At 44.0% G+C, this 22,861-nt stretch overlaps 1 protein-coding gene across 2 annotated transcripts; it reads right to left on the bottom strand.

Moving 5' to 3' along the window:
- Positions 1 to 5,656: 5,656 nt before the first annotated feature.
- Positions 5,657 to 21,601, bottom strand: LOC106611018 (transmembrane protein 87A). 2 transcript variants are annotated; one of them, XM_014210827.2, is made up of 19 exons: positions 21,394 to 21,601; positions 20,226 to 20,286; positions 20,005 to 20,096; positions 19,501 to 19,635; positions 19,205 to 19,258; positions 18,762 to 18,939; positions 16,053 to 16,114; positions 15,436 to 15,619; positions 14,990 to 15,089; positions 14,771 to 14,864; positions 14,559 to 14,630; positions 13,503 to 13,611; positions 13,233 to 13,291; positions 10,879 to 10,982; positions 10,001 to 10,074; positions 9,828 to 9,904; positions 8,694 to 8,746; positions 8,335 to 8,365; positions 5,657 to 6,344 (listed from the first exon to the last, which is right to left on the bottom strand). In XM_014210827.2, exons 1-19 carry the CDS (start codon positions 21,547 to 21,549, stop codon positions 6,303 to 6,305), a joined length of 1,737 nt encoding a protein of 578 aa, XP_014066302.1. In that variant the 5' UTR covers positions 21,550 to 21,601; the 3' UTR covers positions 5,657 to 6,302. The 2 variants fall into 2 exon arrangements, with proteins under 2 accessions (XP_014066302.1, XP_014066295.1); XM_014210820.2 differs by lacking the exon at positions 14,559 to 14,630 and adding an exon at positions 14,111 to 14,182 and having other exon boundaries at positions 5,658 to 6,344.
- Positions 21,602 to 22,861: the final 1,260 nt, after the last annotated feature.

Genomic DNA, 22,861 nt, shown 5'->3' with positions numbered 1-22,861 from the left:
ATACACCGTAACACGCATATGAAGACTTCAACAGACACCTACACTATGAAACTGGCACTAGTACCAGAACCTTTTCATAAATGGCGGACAACGAATGTGTACTTTGAAAGTGTTCAACTATTACAAAACATAGGGATTGGGATAGCTATGTTGGTGTCATACCAACATCCCCTTTTCAATGGCAAAACAAAGGCATTAATTAATCCGAGACAAGAGGCTGTCATTTCCAATAGTTTCTCCTTTAAAATGAGTTTAGGAAAAGACAGCAAATCAGGGATCAAATTAACACACACAATAACAATATCCCCATAAATTAACCAACAGAGTAAACTAGAGGCTTTAGCAATGACGGCCTACCCCGGTCAAACCCTAACCCGGAGGACGCTGGGCCAATTGTGCGCCGCCCTATGGGACTCCCAATCAATCACAGCCGGTTGTGATACAGCCTGGAATCGAACCAGGGTCTGTAGTGACACCTCTAGAACTGAGATGCAGTGCCTTAGACCGCTGTGCAACTCGGGAGCAAGGTGGAAGTACACTTAAACAAGAAATAACAAGGACCAATGTTAGTCCCAAATGGCACCCTATCCTCTGTATAGTGCACTACTTTATACCAGGGCCCAGGTCAAAGTAGTGCACTACATAGGGAATAGGATACCTTTTAGGGCACAAACAATGTAAAAAAATAATAATAATAATAAAAATAAGAAAAGGGAGGGTACCAGGAGAGAAAAAAAAAAACGTTTTGTCACATACACCAGATAGGTGCAGTGAAATGTGTTGTTTTACATGGTCAGCCATAGTAGTACGGAGCTCCTGGGTTCTATAATTGCCATGGTGACTAGTGGCAGCCTCGGCAGAGAACTCATGTACATATGTAATCATATTTAGTACCAAGTTTTTAATTTTTCAATAGCTAAATGAATGCAGATCAAGTCTTGATATCATGAATTTGATTCATGCCCGTAAATTGTAGTAGTGAAAAGTACTTCAGTAAAAATACTTTAAAGTATTTCCTAAGTAGTTTTTTGGGGTATCTGTACTTTACTATTTCTATTTTTGCCAACTTTTACATTTACACTGCATTCTTAAAGAACCCTACTGCCTCTGATCTGGCAGACTCACTAAACACACATGCTTCATTTGTAAATTATGTCTAAGTGTTAGAGTGTGCCCCTGGCTATCTGTAAATTAAAAGAAAATGGTGCCATCTGGTTTGCTTAATATATGGAATTTGAAATTATTTATACTTTTGATACTTAAGTATATGTTAGCAATTACATTTAGTTTTAATACTTGAGGAAAAGTATTTACTTCTAAATATACTTTAGTATTTTACTGGGTGATTTTTACTTGAGTCATTTTCTATTAAGGTATCTTTACTTTTACACAAGTATGATAATTGGGTACTTTTCTACCACTAGGAAATGTATGAAAATCAACATTGTCAACAAGCTAGGTAATGCTAGCTAGCCGGTGTTTTCATTTGAATTACACCGATAACTCAGGGTAGCTTTTCACCAACGGTGATTCAAGAGGCAGTGGGACAGCTTTTCATTACTCAGGATACTTCTGAAGAAATGACTGTCCCATGTGTTGATCTCAACCTTCATCACATAGTCCCAATACAGAGAATCTGCAGACGGCGGAGACGCCCTGATGACATGGAGCTGCCGGCCTACCTGCCCGCCTTTGGACATGCTGACCAGACCACCACCGCTGCTGACCATCTAGCTATGAGCTTCCAGATCCTCTCATGAGAGCAGCTGTCCATCTGGAGGTTTCAGGAAGCACTCAGACTTGACCCATCTACTGTTGTAGCCTATATCTGGACCCATTCTTTCTAAAATTATCTGCTGAAATTGTTGCAACCCCTATTACTAGCCTGTTCAACCTCTCTTTCGTGTCGTCTGAGATTCCCAAAGATTGGAAAGCAGCTGCGGTCATCCCCCTCTTCAAAGGGGGGGACACTCTTGATCCAAACTGCTACAGACCTATATCTATCCTACCCTGCCTTTCTAAGGTCTTCGAAAGCCAAGTCAACAAACAGATTACCGACCATTTCGAATCCCACCGCACCTTCTCCGCTATGCAATCTGGTTTCAGAGCTGGTCATGGGTGCACCTCAGCCACGCTCAAGGTCCTAAACGATATCTTAACCACTATCGATAAGAAACAATACTGTGCAGCCGTATTCATTGACCTGGCCAAGGCTTTCCACTCTGTCAATCAACACATCCTCATCGGCAGACTCAATAGTCTTGGTTTCTCAAATGATTGCCTCGCCTGGTTCACCAACAACTTATCTGATAGAGTTCAGTGTGTCAAATCGGAGGGCCTGTTGTCCGGACCTCTGGCAGTCTCTATGGGGGTGCCACAGGGTTCAATTCTTGGGCCTGACTCTTCTCTGTACAGATTGATGTCGCTCTTGCTGCTGGTGAGTCTCTGATCCACCTCTACGCAGACGACACCATTCTGTATACTTCTGGCCCTTCTTTGGACACTGTGTTAACAACCCTCCAGACGAGCTTCAATGCCATACAACTCTCCTTCCGTGGCCTCCAACTGCTCTTAAATACAAGTAAAATGAAATGCATGCTCTTCAACCGATCGCTGCCTGCACCTGCCCGCCCATCCAGCATCACTACTCTGGACGGTTCTGACTTAGAATATGTGGACAACTACAAATACCTAGGTGTCTGGTTGGACTGTAAACTCTCCTCCCAGACTCACAAACATCTCCAATCCAAAGTTAAATCTAGAATTGGCTTCCTATTTCGCAACAAAGCAACCATCCTACCGATCCTCGACTTCGGCGATGACATTTACAAAATAGCCTCCAATACCATACTCAATCAATTGGATGCAGTCTATCACAGTGCCATCCGTTTTGTCACCAAAGCCCCATATACTACCCACCACTGCAACCTGTACGCTCTCGTTGGCTGGCCCTCGCTTCATACTCGTTGCCAAACCCACTGGCTCCAGGTCATCTACAAGACCCTGCTAGGTAAAGTTCCCCCTTAGCTCGCTGGTCACCATAGCAGCACCCACCTGTAGCACGCGCTCCACAGGTATCTCTCACTGGTCACCCCCAAAGCCAATTCCTCCTTCGGCCGCCTCTCCTTCCAGTTCTCTGACTGGAACGAACTACAAAAATCTCTGAAACACACATCTCCCTCACCAGCTGTCAGAGCAGCTCACAGATCACTGCACCTGTACATAGCCCATCTATAATTTAGCCCAAACAACTACCTCTTCCCCTACTGTATTTATTTCTTTTGCTCCTTTGCACCCCATTATTTTTATTTCTACTTTGCACTTTCTTCCACTACAAATCTACCATTCCAGTGTTTTACTTGCTATATTGTATGTACTTCGCCACCATGGCCTTTTTTTGCCTTTACCTCCCTTATCTCACCTCATTTGCTCACATTGTATATAGACTTATTTTTCTATTGTATGTTTGTTTTACTCCATGTGTAACTCTGTTGTTGTATGTGCCAAACTGCTTTGCTTTACCTTGGCCAGGTCGCAATTGTAAATGAGAACTTGTTCTCAGCTTGCCTACCTGGTTAAATAAAGGTGAAATAAAAACTCTAAATAAATGCTTGTTGGTTATTTTGCTTAACAAGCACTTTGAGATTCTGTCTAATGAAAAGCACTATCGAAGCTGAATAAATTATTATTCATTATAACTTCTCAATACCATGGGCCTCAACTACAGCACTGCCTCTACCAACCAACCTCAGGGGTGCATCAGTGATGCGAAACTTTCTGAACATCGATAGAACAGAGAATTGTGTCGGCTTTAGTCATTATTTTTATGACAGACAATCAGATCGGTTCTACACAACACATTTCTATCTGAACAGACCCCAGCCCTGCGATCCTACACTTACATCAACACTTCTGTTTAGGACTGCGTAACTCACACTAAACAAATTAATCCTGTGTCCCAGCCTAGAAAACACAATGCAGACAACTCTCCCCTACACACACACAAACACGTCACATTATACTTTGGTTAGGAAGCAATAAACCTTCACTCAGTGAGATATAATAAACACTATATACACACACACACACACACACCTCTGAATTATCATCCATCAAATTAACACGTTGGTCATATATTACGTAATGTATCCAATTGGTGTTGAAATAATATACCAGCTTGTTCCCCTCTCCAAGATACAGTACAAAGTCAAGTTTAGTGGGCAAAAAGGTAAATATGCATACAGTCTAACATCAAGTTCTCTTTTTATCACAAAAACTGTCCCAAATGGCATCCTATTCCCTATACACATAGTAATTTAGCAGATGCTCTTATCCAGAGCAACTTACAGAAGTGAGTGCATACATCTTCATACTTTATCGTACTGGACCCCCTGTGGGAATCGAACTCACAACCCTGGCGTTGCAACAGCCATGGTGTACCAACTGAGCCACACGGGACCATAGTTCCCTACTTTTGACCATTACCCCATAATGACGAAGTGAAAAGAGGATTTCAGAAATGTTTGCAAATGTATGAAACAAACAGAAATACCTTATTTACACAAGTATTCAGACCCTTTGCTATCAGACTTGAAATTGAACTCCGGTGCATCCTGTTTCCATTGATCATCCTTGAGATGTTTCTACAACTTGGAGTCCACCTGTGGTAAAGTCAATTGATTGGACATGATTTGGAAAGGCACACACTAGTCTATATAAGGTCCCACAGTTGACAGTGCAAGTCAGAGCAAAAACCAAGCCATGTTGTAGAAGGAATTGTCCTTAGGAGTTGATACAGGATTGTGCCAAGGCACAGATCTGGGGAAGGGTACCAAAAAATGTCTGCAGCATTGAAAGTCCCCAAGAACACAGTGCCCTCCATTATTCTTAAATGGAAGAACTTCCTAGAGCAATCAGGGGAGAAGGGCCTTGGTCAGAGAGGTGACCAAGAACCCGATGGTCACTCACACAGCTCCAGAGTTCCTCTGTGGCGATGGGAGAACCTTCCAGAAGAACAACCATTTCTGCAGCACTCCACCAATCAGGCCTTTAGGGTAGTGGCCAGACAGAAGCCACTCCTCAGTAAGAGGTACATGACAGCCCTCTTGGAGTTTCCCAAAAGGCACCTAAAGGACTCTCAGACCATGAGAAACAAGATTCTCTGGTCTGATGAAACCAAGATTGAACTCTTTGGCCTGAATGTCAAGCGTCACGTCTGGAGGAAACCTGGCACCATCCCTATGGTGAAGCATGGTGGTGGCAGCATCATGCTGTGGGGATGTTTTTCAGCGGTAGGGACTGGGAGACTAGTCAGGATCGAGGGAAAGATGAACAGAGCAAAGTACAGAGAGATCCTTGATGAAAACCTGCTCCAGAGCACTCAGGACTTCAGACTGGGGCAAAGGTTCACATTCTAACAGGAGAACGACCCTAAGCACACAGCCAAGACAATGCATGAGTGGCTTCAGTACAAGTCTCTAAATGTCCTTGAGGGACCCAGCCAGAGCCTGGACTTGAACCCAATCTAACATCACTTGAGACCGTAAAGAAACTGTGCAGCAACACTCCTCATCCAACCTGACAGAGCTCGAGAGGATCTGCAGAGAAGAATGGGAGAAACTCCCTAAATACAGGAGTGGCAGGCTTGTAGTGTCATACCCAAGAAGATTCGAGGCTGTAATCTCTGCCAAAAATGCTTGAACAAAGTTCTGAGTAAAGGGTCTGAATTCTTTCAGTTTTTTTATTTTGCAAAACATTCTAAAAATCTATTTTCATTGAGTAATTATGGGGTATTGAGTGTAGGTTGATGAGGGGGGAAAAAACAATTTAATTAATTTTAGAATATGGCTGTAACGTAACAAATTGTCAAAAAAAGTAGGAGTCTGAATACTTTCCAAAGGCACTGAATAGGGTGCACTTTGGGACACACTCAATTGTTAGGTCTTGGTTTGTGGAGAGGGTGAGAGGGCTAAATACATTAGGGCACACCGCAGGAAAAACATTTTACAACGGAAAACTATAACCAGCATTTCTTATTGGACAAGTTCAGGTAGTACCTCCTGTTTAAATCAGTTTTCTTCCGTTTGATACCCAATGAATAGGACCCTGCTGATCGCCAAGTCAGAGGTGTTAAGCCCCAATAGTGTTGTAGACAGAGGTCTGACTCTCAGCCTAAACAGGCCTAGGATTGGAGAGGTGTCGCGCTCCAGGTGATCTGTCTCTTCCATGCCATGCAGGAGGAACCAATCTCAGGAGGAAGAGATGCTCTGCATCCATCGTGGGTAGTAGGAAGATTTCCCATGTTACTCCATCTTGGACATTTCATATTTTGTAGTCATGATTTCCTGGGTAAGGAATACAGTGAAAATATATATATATATATATAAGAATAAAGGGAACAATTAACTCCAAGTCAATCACACTTCTGTGAAATCAAACTGTCCACTTAGGAAGCAACACTGATTGACAATAAATTTCACATGCTGTTGTGCAAATGGAATAGACAACAGGTGGAAATTATAGGCAATTAGCAAGACACCCCCAATAAAGGAGTGGTTCTGCAGGTGGGGACCACAGACCACTTCTCAGTTCCTATGCTTCCTGGCTGATGTTTTGGTTACTTTTGAATGTTGGTGGTGCTTTCACTCTAGTGGTAGCATGAGACGGAGTCTACAACCCACACAAGTGGCTCAGGTAGTGCAGCTCATCCAGGATGGCACATCAATGGGAGCTGTGGCAAGAAGGTTTGCTGTGTCTGTCAGCGTAGTGTCCAGAGCATGGAGGCGCAACCAGGAGACAGGTCAGTACATCAGGAGACGTGGAGGAGGCCGTAGGAGGGCAACAACCCAGCAGCAGGACCGCTACCTCCACCTTTGTGCAAGGAGGAGCAGGAGGAGCACTGCCAGAGCCCTGCAAAATGACCTGCAGCAGGCCACAAATGTGCATGTGTCTGCTCAAACGGTCAGAAACAGACTCCATGAGGGTGGTATGAGGGCCCGACGTCCACAGGTGGGGGTTGTGCTTACAGCCCAACACCGTGCAGGACGTTTGGCATTTGCCAGAGAACACCAAGATTGGCAAATTCGCCACTGGCGCCCTGTGCTCTTCACAGATGAAAGCAGGTTCACACTGAGCACGTGACAGACGTGACAGAGTCTGGAGACGCCGTGGAGAACGTTCTGCTGCCTGCAACATCCTCCAGCATGACCGGTTTGGCGGTGGGTCAGTCATGGTGTGGGGTGGCATTTCTTTGGGGGGGGCCGCACAGCCCTCCATGTTCTCACCAGAGGTAGCCTGACTGCCATTAGGTACCGAGATGAGATCCTCAGACCCCTTGTGAGACCATATGCTGGTGCGGTTGGCCCTGGGTTCCTCCTAATGCTAGACCTCATGTGGCTGGAGTGTGTCAGCAGTTCCTGCAAGAGGAAGGCATTGATGCTATGCACTGGCCCGCCCATTCCCCAGACCTGAATCCAATTGAGCACATCTGGGACATCATGTCTCGCTCCATCCACCAACGCCACGTTGCACCACAGACTGTCCAGGAGTTGGCGGATGCTTTAGTCCAGGTCTGGGAGGAGATCCCTCAGGAGACCATCCGCCACCTCATCAGGAGCATGCTCAGGCGTTGTAGGGAGGTCATACAGGCACGTGGAGGCCACACACACTACTGAGCCTCATTTTGACTTGTTTTAAGGATATTACATCAAAGTTGGATCAGCCTGTAGTGTGGTTTTCCACTTTCATTTTGAGTGTGACTCCAAATCCAGACCTCCATGGGTTGATAAATTGGATTTCAATTGATTCTTTTTGTGTGATTTTGTTGTCAGCACATTCAACTATGTAAAGAAAAAAGTATTTAATAAGATTATTTCATTCATTCAGATCTAGGATGTGTTATTTTAGTGTTCCCTTTGTTTTTTTGAGCAGTATATATATATATATATATATATCTCTCTCTCTTTCTAATACCATAGTGGCTGTACATATAAAATTGCCTACTGAGAATTTAATAACATTATAGGAAATGCACAGTAAAATAAACCATATATACTGAGTTACAAAACATTACGGGAATTAGGGGAAACCTAGTCAGTTGTACAACTGAATGCATTGAACTGAAATGTGTCTTCTGCATTTAACCCAACCCCTCAGAGAGGTGCGCAAGGCTGCCATAATCAACATCCACGGCGCCCGGGAAACAGTGGGTTGACTGCCTTGCTCATCTTTCACCTGATAGCACATGCCATGGAAAGAGCAGGTGTCCTTAATATTTTGTATCCTCAGCGTATTTTGCCATTGACAGAAATGACCCCGTGTTAAAAATATACACACCTCATCTGAATCAAGAAGGACAGGCAACGCTCTACAATGGAGGAAAAGAAGGAGAAAACATTTGTTTTTAATGACACCACCACCTAATAACAGAGACCACTTTAAACCTGGATTTCACAAACTCAGTCCTGGGGACCCCAAGTGGTGCAGGTTTTGGTTTTTATTCTAACACTACACAGCTGATTCAAATTATCAAAGCTTGGTGTTTAGTTGGTTATTTGAAACAGCTGTGTAGTGCTAGGGTAAAAACCAAAACGTGCCCCCTTTGGGGTCCCGAGGACCGAGTTTGGAAAACTCTGCTATAAACACACCTGCAATTTTGGTGTTGATAAAAGTATTTATTGATAAGTGATGCTTACACGTCTGTTAGAGAGGTAGGAATGTTCTCTTCCACCCACTTCAAGTCTTCATCCTGGACAGGTGGGAAATAGTGAAAATAAGAGAACTACTCAACGCTGCCCTCTGTTGTTTGAACTCAGATGTCATTCACTAGTCTAAAAATACTAAACAAAAACATAAAACGCAACAATTTTCCTGAGTTACAGGTCATATAAGGAAATAAGTCAATTTAAATAAATGTATTAAGCCCTAATCAATGGATTTTCACATGCCTGGGAAGGCATAAGCCCATCCAATTGGGAGCCAGGCCTACCCACTTGGGGGCCAGGCCCAGCCAACATGAATTCGTTTTTCCCCCACAAAAGGGCTTTATTACAGACAGAAGTACTCCTCAGTTCATCAGCTGTCCGGGTGGCTTGTCTCAGACGATGCCGCAGGTGAAGAAGCCGGATGAGGAGGTCCTGGGCTGGTGTGGTTACACGTGGTCTGCGGTTGTGAGGCCGGATGGACATATTACCAAATTCTCTAAAATTACATTGGACGCGGCTTATGGTAGAGAAATTAACATTTAATTCTCTGCCAATAGCTCTGGTGGTCATTCCTGCAGTCAGCATACCAATTGCACGCTTCCTCAAAACTTGAGACATCTGTGGCATTGTGTTGTGACAAAACTGCACATTTAAGTGGCCTTTTATTGTCCCCAGCACAAGGGGCACCTGTGTAATGATTATGCTGTTTAATCAGCTTCTTGATATGCCACACCTGTCAGGTGGATGTATTATCTTGGCTAAGGAGAAATGCTCACAAACAGGGATGTAAACAAATTTGTGCACAAAATTTTACAGAAGCTTTGAGAGAAACATGAGACTAACACTTTACATGTTGCGTTTATATTTGTGTTCAGTATATACAGTAGATGGTTATTTGTTCTGCTGGTAGGGGGCTTGAATTGCATCACAGGTCAGAGCAAACATTTGAGTGTCAGTTACCTGAAAGTCGAACTTTATTGACTGATAGAAAAGGTTGGCTTGTTGGTATGCTGTATTTCTATGTGGAGATGTTGTGTTCATATTGATTGGATAATTGGAAACGGACTTAATTCCCTGAGGGAACAAATCAAGTTGTATTAATTGAACTGAAGGTTTGATACTAACCGGGTTAGATCCTGAAGGCTTGGCTGAGCCGTTCGTCTCACTCTTAAAATTCGAGGCTCTCAGCTTTATGCCATCAGCTGTGTGTGTGTTTAGAGAAACATGGAGAGAACGATCACCAAGGTTCAAACACATGATCACTAAAGTTAAACAAAAACAGACTACATGTACAGTACCTAAATTAGCTGACACCAGGAACTCCTCAATCTCCTCATCGTCAGAGTCATCCATCAGTGGAGTGAACGCATATCTGAGGAGAACAAAGGAAGAGTTAAAAATGATGAACAGTTATAAAGTCTTAAAAATTGTTATAAAGCTCCAGAACATTTAGAGAAAGGCTGTGTAAGTTTGTGTTTCCTCTGAAGCTTTGACGAGTGGTAAGCTGAGGCACTTTCTCCCTGACTGACTGTTGGTAGTTTGATATGTCAACATATAGCCATTGATAAATCTACAGCACACTCAACAAGGTAGCTAAGGTGCAGGATGTAGACAATGGTCTCCGCACACTTAGATCAAAGCACATTTCACTAATATAATAGACAGGTCAATCATCAACGCTGGTTGTTAGCTGACCGCAAGGCACTAGAGGGTAGTGCGTACGGCCCAGTACATCACTAGGGCCAAGCTTCCTGCCATCCAGGACGTCTGTACCACGTGGTGTCAGAGGAAGGCCCTAAAAATGGTCAAAGACTCCAGCCACCCTAGTCATAGACTGTTTTCTCTGCTACCGCACAGCAAGCGGTACCAGAGTGCCAAGTCTAGGTCCGAGAGGGTTCTAAACAGCTTCTACCCCCAAGCCATAAGACTCCTGAACATCTACTGAAATGGCTACCCCCCAATAAAATTTGATTTGACGTTCTCCATAACACTGTCCACATATAGTAGGATGACGCACACGTTTGATATTACTGTCTTAGTGGGAACCTAAAATGTACTTCCACTCAAAATCCCATTTTCCCTAACCCTGAAAATAGACTTTGTCCTTTTTTACTATCCTTGTGGGGAATTCCAGTACCCACGAGGATAGCCAAACACACACACCATGTAACCTCACCTCTGGTTGTTAGCAGAGGGTCTCCATAAGAACATGATAACCAGCAGTATGATGGAGAACAGGAACCTCCAGAAGGCATCATCTACCCACAGCTCCACCCAGTCCTGTTATATGGAATAATACAAACAATATGTCAGCCATGATACTGTTCAATACATGACCCAATATGGCTGTCTTGAGCTGGCATTTTTTACAATACGTTGATTCAATGCTGTTGATTCAAGGTCTTAAGTCCTGAACAGTGAAAATCATGTTTTCATCAAATTCAATGATATTTGGATGAAACCAGTACCAGTTCAAAGAAAAGTGACCCAAGTATGAAGAATGACTGTAGCTGGTACATTGATAAGTTTGATCATGAAGTTACTGGTCCCCTCGAGCTGTGTCAAGTCCCTGGATTCAGGAGGCAGGCATGAACAAGGATTTACTTGCAGCTTTATGCAACATCATATGAATCTGGAAATGTAATACACCAATGGTAGCATCTTATCTTCACCAATTTAAATATGTACTGCCTTAAAAATGGCATCACGTGCGTCTACACCTTGCTTTGTTTACAAACCAGTGGGTTGTGGGTTCAATTCCCACGGGGGACCAGTACGGGGGAAAGTATGAAAATGTATGCACTCACTACTGTAAGTGGCTCTGGATAAGAGAGTCTGCTAAATGACAAATGTCAATGTAAATCTTAAGCAGAATACTGGTAACCTTTCATCTGTGGTGTGACTGATAGTTACAGCTGGTCAAGCTACAGCTCGCATTGAGGCAAATAAAACTGAAACATGCATGAGAGCACCAGCTGTTCCGGATGACTGTGATCACGCTCTACGCAGCCAATGTGAGTAAGACCTTTAAACAGGTCAACATTCACAAGGCCGTAGGGCCAGACGGATTACCAGGACGTGTACTGCGAGCATGCGCTGACCAACTGGCAAGTGACTTCACTGACATTTTCAACATCTCACTGTCTGAGTCTGCAATACCAACATGTTTCAAGCAGACCACCATAGTCCCTGTGCCCAAGAACACTAAGGTAACCTGCCTAAATGACTACCAACCCATAGCACTCACATCTGTAGCCATGAAGTGCTTCGAAAGGCTGGTCATGTCTCACAACACCACTATCCCAGAAACCCTAGACCCACTCCAATTTGCATACCGCCCCAACGGATCCACAGATGATGCAATCTCTTATTGCACTCCAAACTGCCCTTTCCCACCTGGACAATAGTAACATCTATGTGAGAATGATATTCATTGACTACAGCTCAGCATTCAACACCATAGTGCCCTCAAAGCTCATCAATAAGCTAAGGACCCTGGGACTAAACACCTCCCTCTGCAACTGGATCCTTGACTTACTGACGGGCCGCCCCAGGTGGTAAAGGTAGGTAATAACACATCTGCTATGCTGATTCTCAACACAGGGGCCCCTCAGGGGTGCGTGCTCAGTCCCCTCCTGTACTCCCTGTTCACTCATGAATGCACGGCCAGGCGCGACTCCAACACCATCATTCATTTTGCCGATGACACAACAGTGGTAGGCCTGATCACCGACAACGACAACACAGCCTATAAGGAGGAGGTCAGAGACCTGGCCGTGCGGTGCCAGGACAACAACCTCTCCCTCAACGTAATCAAAACAAAGGAGATGCACCATTTTGTAAGTCGCTCTGGATAAGAGCGTCTGCTAAATGACTTAAATGTAAAATGTAAATGTAATGTAATGTAAATGAGATAATTGTGGACTACAGGAAAGAGGACCGAGCACGCCCCCAATCTCATCGACGGTGCTGTAGTGGAACAGGTTGGGAGCTTCAAGTTCCTTGGTGTCCACATCATCAAACATGGTCCAAGCACACCGAGACAGTCGTGAAGAGGGCACGACAAAACCTATTCCCCCTCAGGAGACTGAAAAGATTTGGCATGGGTCCTCAGAGCCACCATTGAGAGCATCCTGACTGGTTGCATAACTGTCTGGTACGGCAACTGCTCAGCCTCCGACCGCAAGGCACCAGAGGGTAGTGCGAATGGCCCAGTACATCACTGGGGCCAAGCTTCCTACTATCCAGGACCTCTATACAAGGTGGTGTCAGAGGAAGGCCCTAAAAATTGTCAAAAACTCCAGCCAGCCTCTCTGCTACCGCATGGCAAGCGGTACTGGAGCGCCAAGTCTAGGTCCAAGAAGCTTCTAAACAGCTTCTACCCCCCAAGCTATAAGACTCCTGAACATCTAATCAAATGGCTACCCAGACTATTTGCATTGCTTGGAACCTTTAAGAAATGCACAGAGCAGTCAAACTTGATATCACACAACTGGACCATTTGCTACCATTACAAGAAGACATACTCACAGATTGACAGTCGGCTAGTCTGAATTTTTTCGTCGTCCACACCATGAAAATTATTGAAGCTGAAGGTGGGGAAAAAAATATAACAAAAACAGCATCAGACCATTTCCATTCAATTGTGAGACTAATTCTGAATAGTTTGGCAACACTTTCTATGAAGTAGGCTACATATGTATACTGCTTTATAATGTTGTTCATAATGCCTTATACAGTGATAATGTGTTATGATACTCATGAACTATAAAAACAAATCATCTTCCTGGCTGTACTCACCTATAATGGCGAAGATGAGTGTGTTTGTGAAATGTCTGTAGAGAGACAGCTTCACTGGGTTTCTCCTCAGTTTCAGTGTCTTTATAGTATGAGCCAGGCTCACAAATATGTTAGGAGGCAGTCAAGGAAACAGCAGCTGGGCTTCACAGTATGTAACTAACAGACCTAATGAATGAGACTGAATCATGGAAGAACCTAGCAAAAATCAGCAGGGATGATAACATGCAAGGTGTACAGATGATGCCCCAGGCAGAGATGGGGGCCAAGGGCAAGGCCCAGACTACTAGATCTCTACTATCAGACCTCCAGGTTAGCAAGCTGTGCGTTAGCTAGCTGTGCGTTAGCTAGCTGTGCGTTAGCTAGCTGTGCGTTAGCTAGCTGTGCGTTAGCTAGCTGTGCAAGAATAGATTATTTGCCCTCATGCAGAGACCCTTTGGATTGGCCCAGGGAGGGATGGTGTAGCCCTGGGTAGGGACCATGGATAGGGGGGGGCTCCAGGGGACAGAGTAGCCCAAGGCTCAGGCTGAGGACCAGAGAAGCCCCGGTAGGGACCAAAGATAAGGGGACAGAGTAGCCTCAAACAGGGCTACCGGCACACAAAAGGATATCCACCAGCAGAGAGAAGAGTCAAGCAGAGCCAGAGGAATGTTGGCCAAGAGAGCCAGGTCAGAGTCTTTCGCCTGAGAGAGGAAGAAAGGAGAAAGGGATGGAGAGAGACAGGTTAGACAGACAGGTGGGAATAATAGGGGGGAAGAAAGAGAGTAGACAGAAGGAGAAGAAAGTGATGGAGAGTGAGTGGGGGAGAGAAAAATAACAGCAGTAACCAAAGAAAATCACCTAGTGAAACATAATTTAATATAAGTTTACAACCCAAACTGTACAAGATACATTATAACCCCAGCATCTAGACTATCAGTGAGAATCATTAGTAAGCGATACAAAAAGGTGTCATTCTGTAACACTGATAGACAAGTGATACAGCCAAGTAGGCCATTAAGTTATGATAGACCACTAGAGGTGCATTATGGGGTAATTATTCTAAATAAGGAAGGATATGAACCAGATGATACAGAAGTCCATCAATGCTAGAACAATGTCTGTGATGAGGGCGGGGCCATTGTCATGAACCTTTAGTGAATACATACACACGTATTGAACATAATTCCCATAGCCCACACATTAGAAAAACAGCACGCCATCTAGAAATTAAGGTTCACATTCAAAATGGAAGCTCACCGGAGGTAAGCAAGCTCAGGAGTACGCCTTACCCCAGTGATCCTAAGCACACCTTCGATGGCAGCAAAGGCAAAGTACAGCACACCTAGTCCCACCACTCTGTGCATCACTGTACCCAGTCGAGGTCTGATGGGAAACGCACACAACGCAGGAAAAATGACTAAATACATACAGCACGATAACGTCACTGGGGTCACCTATCAAAGGACAGGGAGTAAGAGTGTATGACGACCTTTATTTTCTCAACTTACTTGACTATACCATATCCCAGACTGACGATAATGACCAGCAGCCGTGCCAGGGTTCTCTTCAGGGCAGAGATGAGCTCAGCAAAGATCAACAGGCCTGGAGCTAAAAATAACACCCACATTGGAATTAATTCTCTCTCACATGAGACAGAAAAACTCTCTTGCTCAGAATAACAACCCTCCCTAAACCTCCCCCTTGGCCCTAAGCCTGCGATGTTTGCAAACCTGTAAGGTAGAATTAATATGGTGGACTCTCCACCACTATACTGCTGATACCTATCCAGACCCTTCAGATCTGCCAACATTGAAAGGTTAGAGCCAAGGGGTAGGGAGGGAATTGGGACCAGATCAATGTGATCCGATCCACCATACTACTATACAGAGAATCTTAGTACTTTCTTTAAACCAGTCAGACAACAGAGTTAGGTGTAATAGTAGTGTAGACTTACAAGCTGCCCCAACACCGTTGGTGTTCTCGTACTCAGCACAGAACACAGCCTTCTCCACCATGCCCAGAAAGATGACTCCAGCTATCCAGAACTGGATCCTCAGTAAGTCCTTCCAGTAGCAGGCAGCCCACAGGAACCAGAGTAACGCATACAGGATGTACACTGTACACATCACCATGTAGAACTGAGAGAGAGACAGAAAGGTTGAGAGTGAGACAGAAACATATTGGTTCTTCCAGTAGCAGGCTGGAGACATGAACCAGAGTAACACGAACTGAGGAACATGTTAAAACAAAATAACACACAAGGTATTTTTCGGAACAAACCACAAGGTCCTGTATGGTTCAGTTAGCAGAGCATGGCACTAGCAACCCCAGGATTGGGTGCTTGAATCCCACAGATGCTTTGGATGAAAGTCTGCTAAATGGCATATATTATTACATGAAGGCAACACAAAACAGGCATCTGATATCTATGACAATGATTAACCCTACAATGTATATGTGGCTAGGGACAAGCACTGGAAATTAGCGTGAGCTAAAATGTCATGGTGCAATGCATCCCACTGTTGTTTATTAAATGTGTCACTGACTATGTTTAATTGTATGTATACTCACGATCATGAGAGGCCATTCCGTGATGGAGATGTAGCCGTGAGTTCCTTTCATTACAACGTTGACTGGAAATATAAAGAGTATACATCAGCTATCCATAACACAATAATTAGCAATATACAATAAACTTCCTGTGGCGTACTGCACTAGCATCGAATAGTCCCAGCGATATGCAACTTTTCAGGGAAGTCAGGAACCAATACACGCAGTCAGTTAGGAACGCAAAGGCTAACTTTTTCAAACAGAAATTTGCATCCTGTAGCTCTAACTCCAAAAAGTTTTGGGACACTGTAGTCCATGGAGAATAAGAGCACCTCCTCTCAGCTACCCACTGCACTGAGGCTAGGAAACACTCACCACTGATAAATCCACGATAATTTCAATAAGCATTTCTCTACGGCTGGCAATGTTTTCCTCCTGGCTACCCAAACCCGGCCAACAGCTCCGCAACCCCGCAGCTACTTGCCCAAGCCTCCCCAGCTTCTCCTTCAACCAAATCCAGATAGCAGATGTTGTGAAAGAGCTGCAAAACCTGGACCCGTACAAATCAGCTGGGCTAGACAATCTGGACCCTCTCTTTCTAAAATTATTCGCCGCCATTGTTGCGACTCCTGTTACTAGTCTGTTCAACCTCTCTTTCGTATCGTCCGAGATCCCTAAAGATTGGAAAGCTGCCGCGGTAATCCCCCTCTTCAAAGGGGATGACACTCTAGACCCAAACTGTTATAGACCTATATCCATCCTGCCCTGCCTTTCTAAAGTCTTTGAAAGCCAAGTTAATAAACAGATCAGACCATTTCAAATCCCACCATACCTCCTCCGCTGTGCAATCCGGTTTCAGAGCTGGTCATGGGTGCACCTCAGCCACGCTCAAGGTACTAAACGATATCATAACCGCCATCGATAAAAGACAGTACTGTGCAGCTGTCTTCATCGACCTGGCCAAGGCTTTCGACTCTGTCAATCACCGTATTCTTATCAGCAGACTCAATAGCCTTGGTTTCTCAAATGACTGCCTCACCAACTACTTCTCAGAGTTCAATGTGTCAAATCAGAGGGCCTGTTGTCCGGACCTCTGGCAGTCTCTATGGGGGTACCACAGGCTTCAATTCTCGGGCCAACTCCTTTCTCTGTATACATTAACGATGTCAGTCTTGCAGCGGGTGATTCCCTGATCCACCGCTACGCAGACGACACCATTCTGTATACATCTGGCCCTTCTTTGGACACTGTGTTAACAAACCTCTAAAACGAGCTTCAATGCCATACAACACTCCTTCTGTGGCCTCCAACTGCTCTTAAACGCTAGTAAAACTAAATGCATATTTTTCAACCGATCACTGTCCGCACCCGCCCGCCCGACTAGCATCACTACTCTGAACGGTTCTGACTTAGAATATTTGAACAATTACAAATACCTAGGTGTCTGGCTGGACTGTAAACTCCCCTTCAAGACTCATATTAAACATCTCCAATCCAAAATTAAATCTAGAACGGGCTTTCTATTTCACAACAAAGCCTCCTTCACTCACGCCGCCAAACATACCCTCGTAAAACTAACTATCCTACTGATCCTCAACTTCGGTGATGTCATTTACAAATTAGCCTTCAACACTCTACTCAGCAAACTGGATGCAGTCCATCACAGTGCCATCCGTTGTCACCATAGCCCCATATACCACCCACCACTGTGACCTGTATGCTCTCGTCGGTTGGCCCTCGCTTCATATTCATCGCCAGACCCACTGGCTCCAGGTCATCTATAAGTCTTCCGCCTTATCTCAGCTCACTGGTCACGATAACAACACCCACACGTAGCATGCAGGTATATCTCACTGGTCATCCCCTAAACCAACACCTCTTCTGGAACGAATTGCAAAAAAATTAAATACAAAAAAAATATCGCTGAAGTTGGATACTTATAACTCCCTCACTAACTTAAACATCAGCTATCTGAGCAGCTAACCGATCGCTGCAGCTGTACACAGCCCATCTGTAAATAGCCCATCCAATCTACCTACCTCATCCCCATATTGTTTTTAATTTACTTTTTTTGCACACCAGTATTTCTACTTGCACATCATCATCTGCACATCTATCACTCCAGTGTCAATTTGCTAAATTGTAATTACTTTGCTACTATGACCTATTTATTTCCTTACCTCCTCACGCCATTTGCACACACTGTACATATACTTTTTTCTCTATTGTGATATTGACTGTATGTTTGTTTATTCCATGTGTAACTCTGTGTTGTTGTTTGTGTCGCACTGCTTTGCTTTATCTTGGCCAGGTCGCAGTTGTAAATGAGAACTTGTTCTCAACTGGCCTACTTGGTTAAATAAAGGTGAAATATTATTATATATATTTTTTTAAATACAACATGGAGCAATGTGATCAAAATGGTACAGTAGCCAATGCACTGTCCTTTATTTCATTTTAATTAGTATTTAGGCTGCCTAAAGAAACTTAATTTTCTTCTTGGTAAGCCTCAAAAGCAAGTTTAACATTCCAAGTATTCAATAACTGGGTCATGTTCATTAGGGTAGATCACCGTAAAAATGTTGCAGAGTCCAGCTAGTGCCTTCCCGTTACAGTCAATTCTCTTGTTAGTTCTGGTGGTCCCTCCCTGTTTCAGTCTGTATTCTTCCGTCTGGTGCCTGATGACCACAACCCAGTTGAGGTGCATTGGGGTTAATGTAGTGAACCCACCTGTTAGATTCCAGTTGGCTTCCTGTTTGTTAGACTTAATCACCACCACCAGCAGATAGGGGCCGTCCTTCCACGTGGTGGCGATGACGTCATGTTTAAGCGACACACTGCCGTTCTTCACACCGCCGACTTTGTCGTACTCCTCCATCGTCCACCTCGTGTAGTTTTCATCTGAGCCCTGGGTAGGATTGAACCAACATTTGTTTTGAAAGGGAGTTATATGCATTATGCAATGAAGAACACAGGAAGTAATGAGAATGTGAAAAGTGATAGTCTGGTTCCAGATCTCTTTGTGCATGCTATATATGGCCAACTCCTATGGTCATTGACAACAACCTTAGCAACTTGCAATGTAGCCGAATGTAAGTTTGTGTGTGTAAAAAAAATACAAAAAAATATGCATCATCATAGTGAAACATCATGACCCCATCGTAGCACCTCACCGGTGCTGCTCCTTCCATGGGCGGGACAACTGGCCGTGGTTCTGCCTTAGCTTTCTAAAACAAACAAAGTTGTCATACAGTAAGTTGTCAGTAAGTCAAACGCAAAGTTCCAAAACAAATTATTCTTCCCAATATATCCTTTTTAAACTATTGAGGCGACACGAATATTTCGTTTTCACACTTTCCCATTTAGCACAGTTTCAACTACTATGGAAGAGGAGTAACCAGGCCAGCTCAGTAGTGTGAAAAGCACTGTAATGCAATGGAACTCATGTATGTAACCTATAAGCCCTTACATTTAGCATTGGGAAGTATCGCAGGTCATTGTTGCAGGTCAAGGGCTTGTGCTTGTGCTCAATGCATTCCCCTTGTCCTAGAGGGTTAGGATCCATACTCTGTCCTCGACTCAGTGGCGTCCTCTCATACATTTCCTTTAAAGTAATGATATATATTCATATTCCATGTTTCACATCTATTTAATACATAAAATATTAAACCATATTTATTAGTAGTTGAATGTAGGGATACATACATTTCCTATGAGGAATGACGGGATTTAAAAATAACTCCTACAGTTAGTATAGTCAACTGGTAATTCACACCAACTGTCAAAATGTGGCACTACCATAGGAATTCTAAACAAAGAGTCATTACGAAAATGTTCAAGGTATTGATAATGACAGATGACTACGGCAAACTCACTTTCTGCTCCACGCCCATATATGTCAGCCAATAGACATTAAATAGCCTATAACTTAGTACTAGTCAATTACTGTAATTACTACCTATACTTTACTTACCTCAATATTATTGAACTCGTTGTGACAGGGATAGTATTTCAAGTACCATTGAATGGTAAAAGTCATCTCCTCTGGACAACCAAAGGACACAACTAAAAGAGAAACAATAAATTGGTGTTACTGAGGTAATTCTTTGGGCGCTTTCATATCCCTTCTGTGATCCGGATCCTGGGAGTGCTTGGTACTCCGTCTGAAACAAATCCTGGACCTGCTAATCTTACCTTTCAATTTGATATCAGTGTCTTTATACATGGATTTCCTCAAAAGCAATGGTCTTGAGGTCTGAGAAGAAGAGGAAACAGTGTTTACATTAGTTAGATAAACTGAGTCATAGGCCTACACTAGAGTCAGGTCTGATTAATGCCAGCATTGGAACAAAACACAGGCACTGGTCTGATGACCTATGTATCCAGCCTCTCAGAGTAGGAGTGATGACTTAAGATCAGATCGCAATGAATGAGATTAAAAGGGCGGGGTAGCTGATCCTAGATCAGCAGTCATTCCTACTCAGACACTTTATATGGTGACCATTATTGGGAGTCCCTAGGCAGGCAATGGCAGCTCTCACATTACTATGCAACAGGATATGGTGGTGGACAGACATCTGACCACCTCCATGGAAAATTGGGTCTACGTCCCAATTAACCTACCTATCCTTCCTCCTAAAGTGTGCACTTGTTCACTTCACTGACTTGAAAGCAAATGACTGGTAGACACGATGTTTGTCTTACCCCTTCAATTCATTGGACATTGTAACGTTAGCTATATAGTTACTACAGCAATAGACTTCTGGCATAGACTAGTTAGCTACATGTTCTAATCTGGACATTAGCTAGCTAAATGGTTGTTAGACTTCTCTTATATCGGGGTTAAATTACAGGCAATGATCTAGCCCAGTACAGGACAGTGGTCTCTCTGTCTGATGTTTGTTTACATACCGCTAACGATCTATGTGACGTTAGCTAGGTGCCTAACCTAGATCGTCTATGTTTGGGCAGTACATTAAGAAAACATTTGGGGTAACGTTGTATCTATAGTGTAAACTAAAACAGCTTGCATAATTGTCCGAGGTAGCATGGTATATCATTCAAAGAATATTCCCAAACCAACTAACGTTAGCTAACTAGTTATCTAGCATATGCTCACTAACCAGATAGCTAACGGTGCATAGACAGTACAATGGCTTGTGCAAATCGATAGCCTGAATATGTTCAGGAAAATGCATTATCAATCAATACTGTTAATGTTCAATTTTATGAACACAAAAGCTGGCTCGCTAGATTGCTAGCCTAATGCTAGGACGGATGAATCGCACTGCTGTTCTTGCTAGTTAGCTCGAATGCTAACGTTAGCTTGACAGCTAGGTAAATTGAATATTTTAATACTCACATTGACAACTGTAATACTCCATTGTCCCGGTTCTGGTGCTGCCATGACCCCGCTATTTACATCGCCTAATAAAAGGATTCCTGTCAAAAGAAGGAGCCAGAGTTTGACTGAGCTAGCCTTGCTGTTCCACGTCCTCACCCGTACAGAAGCAGCCATGTTTTCAGTAGCTCTAGTGTTGCGTGGCTGGCTGGCCAACTCACCTGAGTGGAAAACGTCACACACTTGGGTATCTTTGAGTTTTTACTTTTTGGTGATGCTTGCAAGCAGAAGAACACTGAAGCACAGGGGTGGCAGCATCATGTTGTGGGGGTGCTTTGCTGCAGGAGGGACAATATTTGCTAGGGATACAGTGATTTAATTTGTGAGCAAAGCTTATCTCATTGGAAATGCTGTATACTATAAGAGAGATGTGCAAATGTAGAATATCTTATGTACATCTCTTGCACACTAATAGCTAGTGGTAACCATTTGAGGTAGAAATATCCACCGGAAAACTGGTGAGAATTATTTCAATGCAAAGCATTAGGGAATAGACAAGCCTATAATACTGTTTTAATAATGCCACAAGACAGAATCATAGAAATAGGTATTCGATTTTTATGGGAACTGGGCAGATCCTTGGTGAAACAGGATTTGGAAGGGTGGCAGCTCAAGACTGCACATACTGCACCAAGAAGAAAGCCTATGTGCTCATGAGCCACAGTAACATCTCTTCATACTGTAATAAAATGAAGGAGTAGCATGATATTCCGAGGCATGATTCGAACCCAGTACCATATAGTCCAGAGCTGGACAAGTTACCGGCGGTAATCATGCGGTCATCGTGCTTATCACCGGCCGGGTCATTACCATACCTATAATGTCCTCAGCAGACCAGAGTGCAGACAAGAAGGATGTGTATTATCATCAGGCATGACACCTGAGAGAGAGCTTTTCTTTTCTTTTTTTTGCTCTCAAATCCCTGGATTTCTAGTCCCAATGTTCCATGCCCTTCAGAGTAACAGCGTGGTGTCACTCGCGTGCTGCTCCATTCCAGTGACATCACCCACTGAGTCACGGGTAGCTCCATGCACAGCCCCACCCAAGCCCTCCCTCGAGAACGGGGGAGTGTCACTGTCCACAGCTGTTGCTGTGGTCATGGCGACAGCGGGGTCCCCACCCCGATTGGCATTAGAGATGACAACAACGTAACGATCATCTTCCTTACTCTCGTGGATGTCTGCTGTCACCAGATCTCTGTTATTTGGTCTCTGACTTTGACTGCAGGAAGAGAAGGAACTGAAAAGGGGGAGGTCCGGTCTCGTCTGGCTGCAGGAAGGGGAGGAGCTAAACGGGTGGCAACAGGAAGGGGAGGAGCTGAATTGGTTGCTATGACTGCAGGAAGGGGAGGTGCTAAAAAGCGGCAAATCTAGGTGGGGGTCTGCACAAACCCCATGCTCCTCCTCAGCGAAACTGGTGTTGATGTAGA

This window comes from Salmo salar, chromosome ssa01 (genome assembly GCF_905237065.1).
Source record: "Salmo salar chromosome ssa01, Ssal_v3.1, whole genome shotgun sequence".
Lineage (NCBI taxonomy): Eukaryota > Metazoa > Chordata > Actinopteri > Salmoniformes > Salmonidae > Salmo > Salmo salar.
Note: the sequence above shows the minus strand (reverse complement) of the source record. Positions and strands in the feature narration are given on the sequence as shown.

What these genes read in the sequence shown, in the direction of transcription:
- LOC106611018 (XM_014210827.2), bottom strand. Translation starts at nt 21,549, where the DNA reads ATGGCTGCTTCTGTACGGGTGAGGACGTGGAACAGCAAGGCTAGCTCA. An exon ending in GATACTTCCCAATGCTAAAT is followed by an intron (nt 19,259 to 19,500) that starts GTAAGGGCTTAT and finishes TGTTTGTTTTAG; the next exon opens with AAAGCTAAGGCAGAACCACG. An exon ending in CCCTCTGCTAACAACCAGAG is followed by an intron (nt 10,075 to 10,878) that starts GTGAGGTTACAT and finishes TGTTCTCCTCAG; the next exon opens with ATATGCGTTCACTCCACTGA.